Source organism: Fonsecaea nubica (assembly GCF_001646965.1).
Source record: "Fonsecaea nubica strain CBS 269.64 chromosome Unknown Scaff23, whole genome shotgun sequence".
Classification (NCBI taxonomy): Eukaryota; Fungi; Ascomycota; class Eurotiomycetes; order Chaetothyriales; family Herpotrichiellaceae; genus Fonsecaea; species Fonsecaea nubica.
In genome coordinates this window covers 66,261-77,756 of record NW_019173696.1, presented here as the reverse complement: position 1 = coordinate 77,756, position 11,496 = coordinate 66,261, and the positions used below count along the sequence as shown (strand labels likewise).

Sequence of the window (11,496 nt, the reverse complement as noted above, 5' to 3'; positions counted from 1 at the left end):
CTTCAGAGCCAGATAGAGCAGGTCAAACTCACCTACGGAAGCTGGAAGACGTTATGCGCAGGGAAAGTTGGTGGAAGCAGATCTGAGTCGGAGAACTCCTGAGACCATGAAGTGAGATGGTTTCCTCGTTGATGGCCAGCCTCAAATCAGTACTGTGAAAATAAAAGGTCGAGAGTCGGTGGTGTCCTTTGGTCCGATTCGGAGTAACACAGAAGACGTCCAGACTATGACCTTATGAAGTTCTCTCGGGTATCAAATGGCTTTCATGTCGTACCTCTGTCATGAAGGTCCGAAACAGTAGGGGGTTGTCCCATCCATTACAGAAGGAGTCCACGCAGAGAAAAGTTGAACCAATCCGGCTTTGAGATCCTTTCCCATAGTGCAAAGCACTGAAGTTGCAACCGAAATCACCGAAACAATTTTGTTGTGACAATCTTCCGCGCAGTGGTCACCCGGGTCCGACAAGTACAGAGTAAGTGACCTCCTGCGGCATACAAACTTTCCTTTGGCTCCTGCATCGTCATGGCCTCGTCTGTCTCTCAAACCAGGAAAACTGAGCTGCTTTTTCGGCCTTCCTTGAACCTGGAGTGGTTAGATGTTAAGAGATCCTTGTGATCCCCGCTAGTATCGTCGATCGTCGTAGCCACCACCATAGCCACCTGGATAGCCGTAGCGTGGGGGTGATCTGGGCCTGCCGTACGGATCACCACGCACGTATGGATCTCCATAGCCTCGGATCGGTGGCGGTGGCGGGCCACGAGGATCATAAGGATCCGGATCGTATCTCCTCGGTGGTGGTGGTCCATAGTCCCGTGGCGGCGGAGTGCGCCTCCCATAGCCTCGGTCATAGTAGTCGTCAATGGGTGGGCGACGTCCAGGCGAGCGTTCACGATAGCCTCGGGGACTCCAGCCTCGTGGAGGTCCGCGGCGATCGTAGTCATCTCCGGGTCCGTATCGGCCTCGAGCCGGAGATCTCTGTCGATAGGCGCGGTTGTCCGGTCTTTCCTCTTGAATCTGGGCGAACATGTTAGGTGACATTACAAAGGGCAATGGCAGGTGATACGTACGTCAGGTGTGCAGTGGACAGTCGCTCCCTTAAATGTCTGTCCATCTAGTTTCTCCACAGCAGTCTTGAGGTCGGACGAGGTTTCGAATTCCACAAACCTTGGGCGAATGGTGAGCAGATGCAGAGTGAGAAGGAAGGTCTAGATTACCCTTTGCCATCACGGTCACGGCCAGTCTCTGAGTAGACGACGTCCAGTTGGCCCGAGCTTCGTGCAAAGTCCTTGAGGTCCTGGAATATGGTGAGCAGGTTTCTGCGGAGGGTAGGTCGAATGAGGAAGCAGGATGTGGTGAGAGATAACGCCGAACAAGTTCTTCTCGACCAGCCAAATATAGAGTATCCCGAGCTCAACGCATTATCTCTTCGAGCAGGACCAGGCATCATGAAATCTCGGCCAGCTCCAAGGAATGGGTACCAAGAATCAAGGTGTACAGTAGTCCCATCGGTAATCTCTAATCCAAACGGAATTGTAAAAAAAAAAATGCAGCAGAATGGGAATTCTAACCTGCCAACTGGTGTCCGGCTGCAGTCCAGTAATCTGCATGCGAAAGACGGTGCGACGTGGTCGAGGGACGTTGCGATCAGAAGGACCAGCGAAGTCATCTTTCCGGCGCGGGCCTCTAGCAAACTGCACAGTGAGACGCTCGCCTTTGAACATGGTTCCATCTATTGTCTTGTCAGGAAGGGCCATGGGAGGAGAGGGAAGAAAGGGAGAGGGAGGCCATACGGAACGCTGTTAGAAAGTTAGCGCATTAACGTCGGTCTGTTGGTAAAGAGGGCTTACCTGGAACAACGTCTCGCGCATCCATAGCGTCCTCGTACTCAATAAAACCAAAACCATTCATGAGCTTGATCTCTTTAATAGAGCCAGTGCCATGAGTGCCAAAGTGCTCCTCGATGTCCTGTTTAGTGACTGGAAGGGAGAAACTGAGAGTCAGCGACTGGTGCAGTCCCGGGACAGGCGGTGAGCGGGTCCAGGATTCAATGTTCAGGGTTCAGCTATCCTCCAAGCATGTAAAAGTGTCCAGGAAGACCAAAAGAGGGAGAACGGATGGATGTGAGCATACTGTTGCGCGGAAGGTTGCCCAGATAGAGCCGGGTAGACGAAACGTCGGCCATGGTGGACTCGGGCCTGCAAAGAAGTCCGGACGACGATCCAAGCAGGTTGCGACTGTGATGCAGTGGTCAAGAGCCGCAGGATAGACCTAGTTGGCCGGCAGGACACAAGCCCAGGTGTAGAGTGAGGCGGAGACGACAGAGCCCAGCAGGGACAGGGGAACCAACAAACAGGCGGGTGTGACGGGGGCGGAAGGTGTGATAGTACTTAAATTGCCACAAGAAAGGGGCGACAAGATGGGAGAATTCAGAAAGTGATAGACATGCACCCAGCATGCGGTGGTGAAGAAGGCAGAAGGTGGGAAGACGAAAGGCGGAAACGTGGAAGTGGGAGTTGGAAGGTCAGTCGCGGTCTAGTTTGCAACCTCGCTGGGGAGCTTTGCCTCACTTCGAGGTGGTGGTGCCAAGCCCAACCGCCAACATGGCTGCACCAACTGCACCAAATATGGGGTTTGGGGGTTGAGTGGCTGCGTGGCAGCCCATTTTTCAGTCCCTTGCACCATCCACCATCCATCAGCCAATCACTTCAACTCTTCCAGCGTCCTTTCGTTCGTCTCTGCCTCCATCAAACACCGTCCAACACCCTCGAGTCTATCATTGCCTCTCGAGGTCTCTCCAGCTCTCATGTCCGAGAACGCAGACGGCACCTTCTGGCGTTCAGTAGTAGATCAGTTACAAAGTTGCGACCAAGATGATCCTATTCAGAAATGCTTCCAACACGGTGTGGGCAAGAATGTGATGGATCAGGTTGACGAGCTCTTCAGCTTAGCAGACCAAAAACTCCATACTTTTCCCTTCAAGGATGTCCAGCCCTGTTGGTTTCGTCTCTACACTGACACCAGTATCGCCAAAGTGCTGAAATTGCTTGGCCTAATCAACCCCCCGGCCCAGAAAGATTGGAGCCTATCCAAACCTCTGAAAACTCATGTCGATGAGATTGTGTCCATATTAGACATGTCGTTAATAATGGCCGGAGGGTTGGGAAGGGAACAGATGATTCACGACATCTTTGCTAGATTACAAACTGGAAGTGTAAGTGACGAAGAAGACAAGACACGCCCACGAAAGAGAAGGCGAATCGACGGTAACTCTGGGTTGGGCGGATCTCCCGACCATCTCCCTGCAGCGAACGTCTCCATGCCTACCATTGAATTTCCCATTGTACAAATGGATCGTCCGACCCTCACAAAGTTCTCTCAGCATATCCTGCAGATACGAGAACCTGTGGTCTTGACAAATACCATGAATCACTGGCCAGCTCTCGAGAAATGGCAGCGTACCTCCTTTTGGCTCGATGCCACGATTGGCGGTCGTCGTCTCGTCCCGATCGAAGTTGGGCGGAGCTACACTGACGACGACTGGAGCCAAAAGATTGTGCCCTTCGAAGAATTCTTACGTCTCTACATACTGCAGTCGGGGGATAATGAAGCTTGTGAAGTTATTGGAGATGAATTCCAAACAGGCTATCTAGCGCAGCACGATCTTTTTAAACAGATCCCAGCTCTTCGAAACGACATTGCAACCCCGGATTATTGCTATCTGGATGCTCCTCCTGCTGAACCTGACACGCCAGTGGCCTTGAGCAAGGCAAAGGAGCACAGGAAGAAGACAAGTCATCCCAAGACCACTCATACTGCCCAGGGTCCGTTCGACAATGGTTCTGATGAGCCAGAGCTTGAAAACGAGGTCCAGGCTAATATCTGGTTTGGCCCAGCATGGACGATCTCACCACTCCATCACGACCCATACCATAATATCCTGTGCCAGGTTGTGGGACGAAAGTACGTGAGACTGTATTCCCCACGTCACAGCAATGAATTACTGCCTAGACGCGAAGATGAGCCCGCTCCTCACGTACTCTCTGCTGGAAGAGCAGACGGGGTAAACGGTGCCGTAAAAGACGGAGAGCAGCAGGGTGAAACCATTGACATGTCAAACACGTCGCAAATTGACATCGCCGCAATGGAATTGTCCCCTCTCGAAGACTGGGACGAGGTTTATCCCGGAATTAGCAAAGTGCCCTACGTCGAATGTATTCTCGAAGCTGGCCAAGCGCTCTATATACCGATCGGATGGTGGCACTACGTGCGGAGCTGTTCCGTTGGGATATCTGTGAGCTTTTGGTGGTGATGAGCCAAGGACATACGGTGACATTGGTGACATGGCGAAATCAGTCAGACGATGATCGGCTTTACCTAGCTAGGTGGTCGGTGTGCCCCGATCGACTGGAGAGCACAGACCCGCCCATGCGAACAACGAAATGGAGGCATTCCTAGCCCATCTTTGACCCAGCCGCCACTCCTGGGCCTATCGAGGGATTTTACGCTGTGTTATTGTTGGTCGCTGGAACACAATACAGGCACCCAACAGGCGAAAGCACACGTGCTGAGCACGCAGGTCCAGACTCCGATATGCAGAAGTCAGAAAGTGCGTCTATTCTAACGATAACGTTCGATGACGAGGGTGTTTGAATGGAGCACCTCGCGTGCTCATCCCTCAAAAGGGAACGCCTAGCTGGAGCTTGACAGGGGTGCCAACTTTTGGCCCTCGATCGTGGGCTCTGGCTGGGTGGATTGTTATCAGTGAGCTAAGAACCCTCCGATCGTCTGCAACCCTGCTTGCAACTATCTTTTGAGCTGTGGGTTATAAAGATAATGATGTCTGCCAGTTGCTGGAGCTCTCGACACGACTGACCGACTTCACGGGCGACTTTTCCTGTGCAACGCTCTTGCAGACACAGGCCGAGTTCTTGTTCCCAGTCCCACCCCCGCATTCTCCAGGAATACAAGCTCGAAGACTATCGCTGGTTGGCCGCGATCCGCCCGAGCGCCCAGCATGACGGACACCGAGAACGCGGGCACTGCCGCCCGGACCATGTCCAAGGATGAAGGCCGTCTGCGCGAACTCGGATACAAGCAGGAACTAAAGCGTGACTGGTCGATGATTCACAACTTTGGTGTCTCGTTCTCTATTATTTCTGTCATTACTGGTATAACGACGCTGTTCAGCTATGGGTTGAATACTGGCGGGCCGGGTGTCATGTCCTGTGGCTGGCTGGTTGTTTCGTTCTTCACCATGTTCGTCGGACTCGGCATGGCTGAAATTGTTTCTGCGATACCAAGTGCTGGAGGGCCATACTTCTGGGCCGCAATTCTGGCACCCAAGGCATGGGCTCCGTTCGCGAGTTGGGTTACAGGATGGTTCAATCTGCTGGGCCAAGTCGCCGTCACCACAGGCATCACTTTTGGCTGTGCAGGCCTGATTTCCACCTTGGCAAGTATCAACGGTTACGAGCCAACGGCAGGCAGAACTCTGGGCATCTATGCGGCGCTTTTGACCTCGCATGGCATAGTCAATTCGTTTGGCGTACACATTCTGCGGTACTTGAACAACAGCTCCATCGTTCTGCATTCTCTGGGAGTTTTCAGTTTCGCCGTGGCGGTTGTGGCTAAGGCTCCTCATCATCAGTCTGCCAAATTTGTGTTTGCCACGTTCTACGATGGCACTGGTGATCCAGGCTGGTCCGTCCGGGCATCTTCAGCCTACGTTGCCTGCATTGGTATCCTGATGTCACAATATACCATTACCGGGTTTGATGCTAGGTAGGCCATCTCTAACGCAGCGACAAGGTCCAATACTAACCTGTGATAGTGCGCATCTGTCCGAGGAGACGCAAAATGCGTCCTGGTCGGCGCCCATCGGTGTTCTCATGTCGATTGGCTGCTCTGCTGTGTTCGGATGGTTTCTGATCCTATGCCTTTTATTCAGCATCCAGGATTTCCAAGCCACCATCGGCTCGGACTACGGTCAACCGGTTCTGCAGATCCTGGTCGATGTCTTTGGCAAGACAAGCGCCATCGTGCTCTTTGTCCTGATTATCGTGTGCGTTTGGCACTGTGGTCTGTTCAGCCTGACCTCCAACTCGCGAATGATGTTCAGCTTTGCTCGTGATGGCGGCATCCCTCACTTCTTTCATAAAGTGGATGCACGATTCCGCAGTCCCATCCGTGCTATCTGGCTGGCTGCGACCCTGGCATTCCTTCTGGCCATTCCCAGTCTTGGATCATCAGTCGCATTTGCGGCGGCCACTTCGATCGCCACCATTGGCCTCTATCTATCGTATGGGCTTCCTATCTTGATCGGCGTGATCAACCCCCAGGGCTTCATTCACGGGCCTTTCAATCTCAAATGGGCCTCACGACCCGTGGCCCTGATCGCCTGCTTGTGGATTGGTTTTATTACCATCGTCTTCTGCCTGCCAGAGCTCAATCCTGTTAATTCACAGACGCTCAATTACACTCCGGTCGCGGTGGGGATCATCGCGGTATGGTGTTTGGGCAGTTGGTTCTTGTGGGCTAGAAAGTGGTTCAAAGGACCCATTCGACAAGTGGAGGCTGAGGTTGCCGGAGTCAATGTTGATGATCCTGATGCTATGGACCGAGCTGAGCGAGAAGGGAGGATTCCTCAACTCGACGACTCTCAAGGTGGCAACGAGAAGAGCCTGCTGGCCACTATGAAGCAAAATTACAATTGAGCACGAAGATTGGGGATCATAATCCGAGTGGTTAGGTATGGTATGGTTGATATGTATTGAAGCTAGATATTCTGCAACGGAGCTTTTGGTTGAATCGTAATGAGACATGAACAAGAAATACCCAGTCGGTGCTTTTAACTTGCTCTCGAGGCTCTCCTTCTACTTTGGTCATCGTGGACCTGGCACCGACATTCGGGGTTCCACTGCCATGAATCCAAACTTTGACCTGGCAATCCACAGCGGGGTTAACGAGAAGGACACGAGGTGGGGGACCTGAAGCTGTCCTGGACGGTAATCTGTAAAATATAGTTACGTCGCTTCGTATACTGCTGCCTGATGGCTTGGACTGATGCTGCTGCTGCTGATGATGATCCCATTATTCTTACATGGAACCTTTCTATCTGGTGAGAAGTAAGATGGCTATCGTAAGATGGTGAGAAGCCGAAAACGACGTATTCGTAAACACGGTCGAACGGTCGAACTATGTTCAATGAGCATTTTCTTGGTAAATTCAACCCAAGCCCGTTCAATCCAAGACTATATATGCATGACCCAAGACCCGGGAGGAAAAGACCCAAGGCTCAAGACTCAAGACTCAGGGTACGATTGAATACGAAAAGAAATGATGAAGTAAGTAGTAAAGTGAATGAGGATAAGAGTTTCTTGGTCTGGGCGAGGCATCCCAAGGCATTCCAAGTTCTCAAGGCATCAGTCAGCGATGGATGGGATGGCCAACGGCTGGGTACAGATGGGTTCGTGTTGGTGTTTTGCGTTGGAGAACACTCCCATCTAGCCGAAGAACCACCACTATGGGGTCATTAGGATTGGCGTTTGCTTATGTACATAACTACTTGATGTATGATACCGAGTTATGTCCTAGGTGCCTTAGCCGCCTCTTGAGGGGGTCCCATTTCCGTTCTCGACAGCCCATGAGGAGGGGGAGTTGAGTATTTAATATGTAAGAACATTATTATGGGATGCCATGTACCTCGTACCGAATGGTGATATATATCCTGTCTGGCTGCTGCTGACTGCGGGCCGCTACCCACCCCTTTTTCGAGGTATCTATTGTATCAAGATCCTTGTAACCAGCATTATCCGGTGTTTAATATATCTCTGAACAAACTGGTCCTCAGAGATACCTTGGAGGGACCTGGTTTGTGTTCTGGTCGATAACCAAAGACCTATCCTTGCATTGAACACATCATATCACATCACATCACATAACATCGCATAAAACAGCGAGTTGGGCACGAGGTCACTTAGTTACTTGAGGTACATAGGCAGGTAGTTGGTCATTATGGGCTCGACCACCGCACAATCCTCCAAGCGGACCGTCACCGCCGACGACATCTCGAGTCTCAAGTCGCTGTTGACGTCGACCAAGGCCGCCGTCCTCACCCCCCAGGATGCATCCTACGCCGCGTCGATCAAGCGCTGGTCCAACGCGGCCGAGAAGCCCGCGGGCGTGGTCGTCGTCCCCACCACGGCGGACGAGGTCGCCGTCGCGGTCAAGTTCGCGGCCGACAAGGGCATCGACCTGGCCGTCAAGGGCGGCGGCCATTCGACAGCCGGCGTCAGCAGCACCCACGGCGGGTTGCTGATTGATCTGAATACCGGCATGAAGCGCGTCGAGGTCGATCTCGACAGGAAGGTCTTCCTCATCCAGGGCGGCGCTGCGTGGGGGGACGTCGACCAGGCTGGCGTGAAGCACGGGCTGGCCACCGTGGGCGGCACGGTCGCCGACACGGGCGTCGGCGGGCTGACTCTCGGTGGTGGCTACGGGTGGCTCTCGGGCCAGCGGGGCCTGGCCATCGACAACCTGGTCGAATGCACCGTCGTGCTCGCGACGGGGGAGATCAAGACGGCCAGCGCCCAGGAGAACCCGGACCTGTTCTGGGCGCTGCAGGGCGCGGGACAGAACTTTGGCGTCGTCACCGAGTTCGTCCTCAAGGCGTACGACCAGGGCGACGTCTTCGCCGGCATGCTCATGTACGCGCCCACGCCGGAGAACATCGAGAAGGTCGTCAAGGCCACCAACGACCTGTACACGCCCGACGAGCACGGCAAGACCAAGGTCGCCGGCCGGGGCGCCGGCGGAATCGCGTTCGCTCGACCACCCCCCGCGCAGGGCCAGGTCATGCTGATGGCCGTGGTCATCTATTTTGGCAGCGAGGCCGAGGCCAAGGCGCAGTACAAGGCGCTGTACGACATCGGCCCGGTGGTCGACACGACGGCCACGGTGGCGTACCCGGTCATCAACACGGTGCTGGCGCCGCCGATCGGCCTGCGCGCCAGCATGAAGGGCACGGCGTTCACGATGCCGCTGCGCGCCGGGTTTGTCGAGGAGATCCGCCGCGAGTACACGGCCTTCACCGACGGCAACGACGACACGGGCATCAGCCTCGTGCTCTTCGAGGTCTACGACCCCAGCCAGGTCGTCGCGCACGACGCCGGCAGCTTCGCCAACCGCGGCTGGCACCTCAACGGCATGGTCTGCCCCATCTGGACCAAGCCCGAGCACGACGCCTCCTGTCGCCAGTGGGCCAGGGACTTGACCGCGCTGTTCAAGCGCGAGCTGGAGGACCAGGCCAAGCAGGCTGGCAAAGGCGTGGACGGGGGCGTGGGACTCAAGGGGAACAAGGGCGCCACGATGCTCTATGGGAATTATGACCGTGAGTTTTTTGCCCCTCTTTCCTTTTACCCCCCTGTCTTGGGTTTTTTTGATACACTATTCATTCCCATAAATCTCCATCCTCCCAGCATTGTACCTATTTAAAACTAGTTACCTAACTAACCGATCCTCGCTTGGGTGTGTGCTAGAATATGACGAAAAATCCCGCGACATCTTCGGCGACAACTACCCGCGCCTGCAGCGGCTCAAGGCCCAGTACGACCCGGGGAACGTGTTCAACAAGCTCTTTGCGGTCACGCCGCAGGCTTAATCGATATATATATCATATATCATAAACTGGGAGAGGGATAGACAGAGGGGGAAGGGGGGAGTAGAGGAACGAGGAACGAAAGGGAGAGAGGAAAAGGAGAGAAGATCATATGCAGATATATATGCTCGTTATTCTATATTCAGTAGATTCTACCTCACCACATTCAGGATCTACCTGTCCAGTCCGTCTTGATAGTGCAATGTCCTTGTATCCATGCAGCTACCTCCAAGTAAGTGGATTGAGAGACAGAGAGGCAGGCTCATCATGCCACACACGTCTCGTGACTATGGGACTATGGAATTGTGGGACTGTACGAGTATATCTGATCTGTTGAATGTACCTTGTATGTATGGATTCATTCTATCAAGATAACTCATTATCCACGTTAGATATCTGTGCCATTTTTAGACATGAATATCATCTTGAAAATATCAGGTTTAATCTCATCGTCATTCTTAATGGCAATCTCACTCTGGACGACAATTTCAATGTAAATCTCAAATGACTATGACTATGACCATGACAATTCAATGCTTAATCACAATCTTGCCGCCCGCGTCATGGCTGTCCAGCAACGCATGCGCCTTCTGTATATCCCTGTATTCAAACACATGCGTCGGCCGTGCGTCCCACTCCCCCCTCTCGATTTTGTCCGCAATCTCTTGCAGGGGAATCTTCTCCATAGGAAAGTCATCCGTGCCTAGCACTTTGCTGTGGAACAGGCTAAAGTGTACGCCCGGCTCCATCTCGATCATAGGGTTAAAGTCCTTGACGGGCGTGAGACCACCCAGCCATCCGGCTTGAAGCATCCGGCCCCCCGCGCGGGTGAGGCGGAGGGAGTCGAGCAGGGCGACGTTGCCGATCAGGTTGAGCGTCTTGTCGAATTTGTGGTCGGGGAGGAAGCGCTGGCTGAGCGGGTTTTCTTCGAGGACCGCGTCTTCCACGCCCATCTTCGTCAACATGTCGAACCGCTCCTGTCGTCTCGTGGTTGCTGTCACTTTGGTCCCCGCGTTCACCGCCAGATGAACTGCCGCTTGACCGATGGTGCTTGTGGCGCCGCGGATCAGGACCCTCTCGCCCCTGCGCAGGTCGAGGATGGTGAAGAGGCACGAATACGCCGTGGAATACACCTCGGGCAACGCGGCCAGTTGCTCCCAAGAGAGGTTCGTCTTGATCTTGACCACGTTCGCGACGGGGACGTTGACGAACTCGCCATATCCACCTGGTCGATTCCGGCCCATGCCACCCATCACTCCGACCACCTTGTCGCCTTTCTGGAACTTCCCTAAAGGATCGGCCTCCACAATGCCCACGCATTCGAGGCCGGAGATGGGGTTCCATTCGTCCCATTCGCCCTTACGCATGTGCATCTCGGCATGGTTGAGGCCGAATGCTTTCACGTGGACGAGCACTTCGCCTGAAGTAGGAGCGGGTTTCAAAACGGTCTTGTGTTGCAGGACCTCTGGACCTCCAAAGGCGGTGATGACGATGGCCTGCATGGTTTCCGGGGCAGACATGGCTGTGAGTGGAATACGCTCGAACGGCTAGACTGTGCAATGTTTGATATTATACTAGAGGTAGTGATTCGATGTTGAGACTCGGTTTATTGTTCCACTAGATAGGTGATCCGGTAGTTGACTGCGTGGTCTTCCATCCTGCCCAAGGGGTGCTCACTCACGCATTTATACCTTGCGTTCGTGCTCACCAGGCGTATTCTACCAACACCCCCATTGACATACTGCTCCGCGCAGCACAAGCCCTGGAGTCATGAAAATGTAAACATCGACGCATGTGCAAGGATGAGACGTTGCCCATTTCGTAATAAGCGTCTCACAACG

The 11,496-nt window shown here is 53.7% G+C and overlaps 4 protein-coding genes across 4 annotated transcripts; 2 read left to right on the top strand and 2 right to left on the bottom strand.

Annotated features, from left to right (window-relative positions):
- Positions 1 to 621: 621 nt before the first annotated feature.
- On the bottom strand, positions 622 to 2,182 carry AYO20_04402 (hypothetical protein; the record flags this gene model as incomplete). Its single annotated transcript, XM_022642698.1, has 7 exons — positions 622 to 1,014; positions 1,068 to 1,164; positions 1,215 to 1,294; positions 1,569 to 1,729; positions 1,791 to 1,796; positions 1,848 to 1,976; positions 2,131 to 2,182. 7 exons carry the CDS (start codon positions 2,180 to 2,182, stop codon positions 622 to 624), a joined length of 918 nt encoding a protein of 305 aa, XP_022501256.1.
- Positions 2,183 to 2,803: 621 nt separating this feature from the next.
- On the top strand, positions 2,804 to 6,713 carry AYO20_04401 (hypothetical protein; the record flags this gene model as incomplete). The annotated part of the gene is made up of 4 exons (XM_022642697.1): positions 2,804 to 3,960; positions 4,009 to 4,211; positions 4,848 to 5,781; positions 5,831 to 6,713. 4 exons carry the CDS (start codon positions 2,804 to 2,806, stop codon positions 6,711 to 6,713), a joined length of 3,177 nt encoding a protein of 1,058 aa, XP_022501255.1.
- A 1,300-nt stretch (positions 6,714 to 8,013) lies between these two features.
- On the top strand, positions 8,014 to 9,658 carry AYO20_04400 (hypothetical protein; the record flags this gene model as incomplete). Its single annotated transcript, XM_022642696.1, has 2 exons — positions 8,014 to 9,388; positions 9,537 to 9,658. The coding sequence occupies 2 exons, from the start codon at positions 8,014 to 8,016 to the stop codon at positions 9,656 to 9,658; spliced, it is 1,497 nt and encodes a 498-aa protein (XP_022501254.1).
- Positions 9,659 to 10,185: 527 nt separating this feature from the next.
- Positions 10,186 to 11,175, bottom strand: AYO20_04399 (hypothetical protein; the record flags this gene model as incomplete). Its single annotated transcript, XM_022642695.1, has 1 exon — positions 10,186 to 11,175. The coding sequence occupies one exon, from the start codon at positions 11,173 to 11,175 to the stop codon at positions 10,186 to 10,188; it is 990 nt and encodes a 329-aa protein (XP_022501253.1).
- Positions 11,176 to 11,496: the final 321 nt, after the last annotated feature.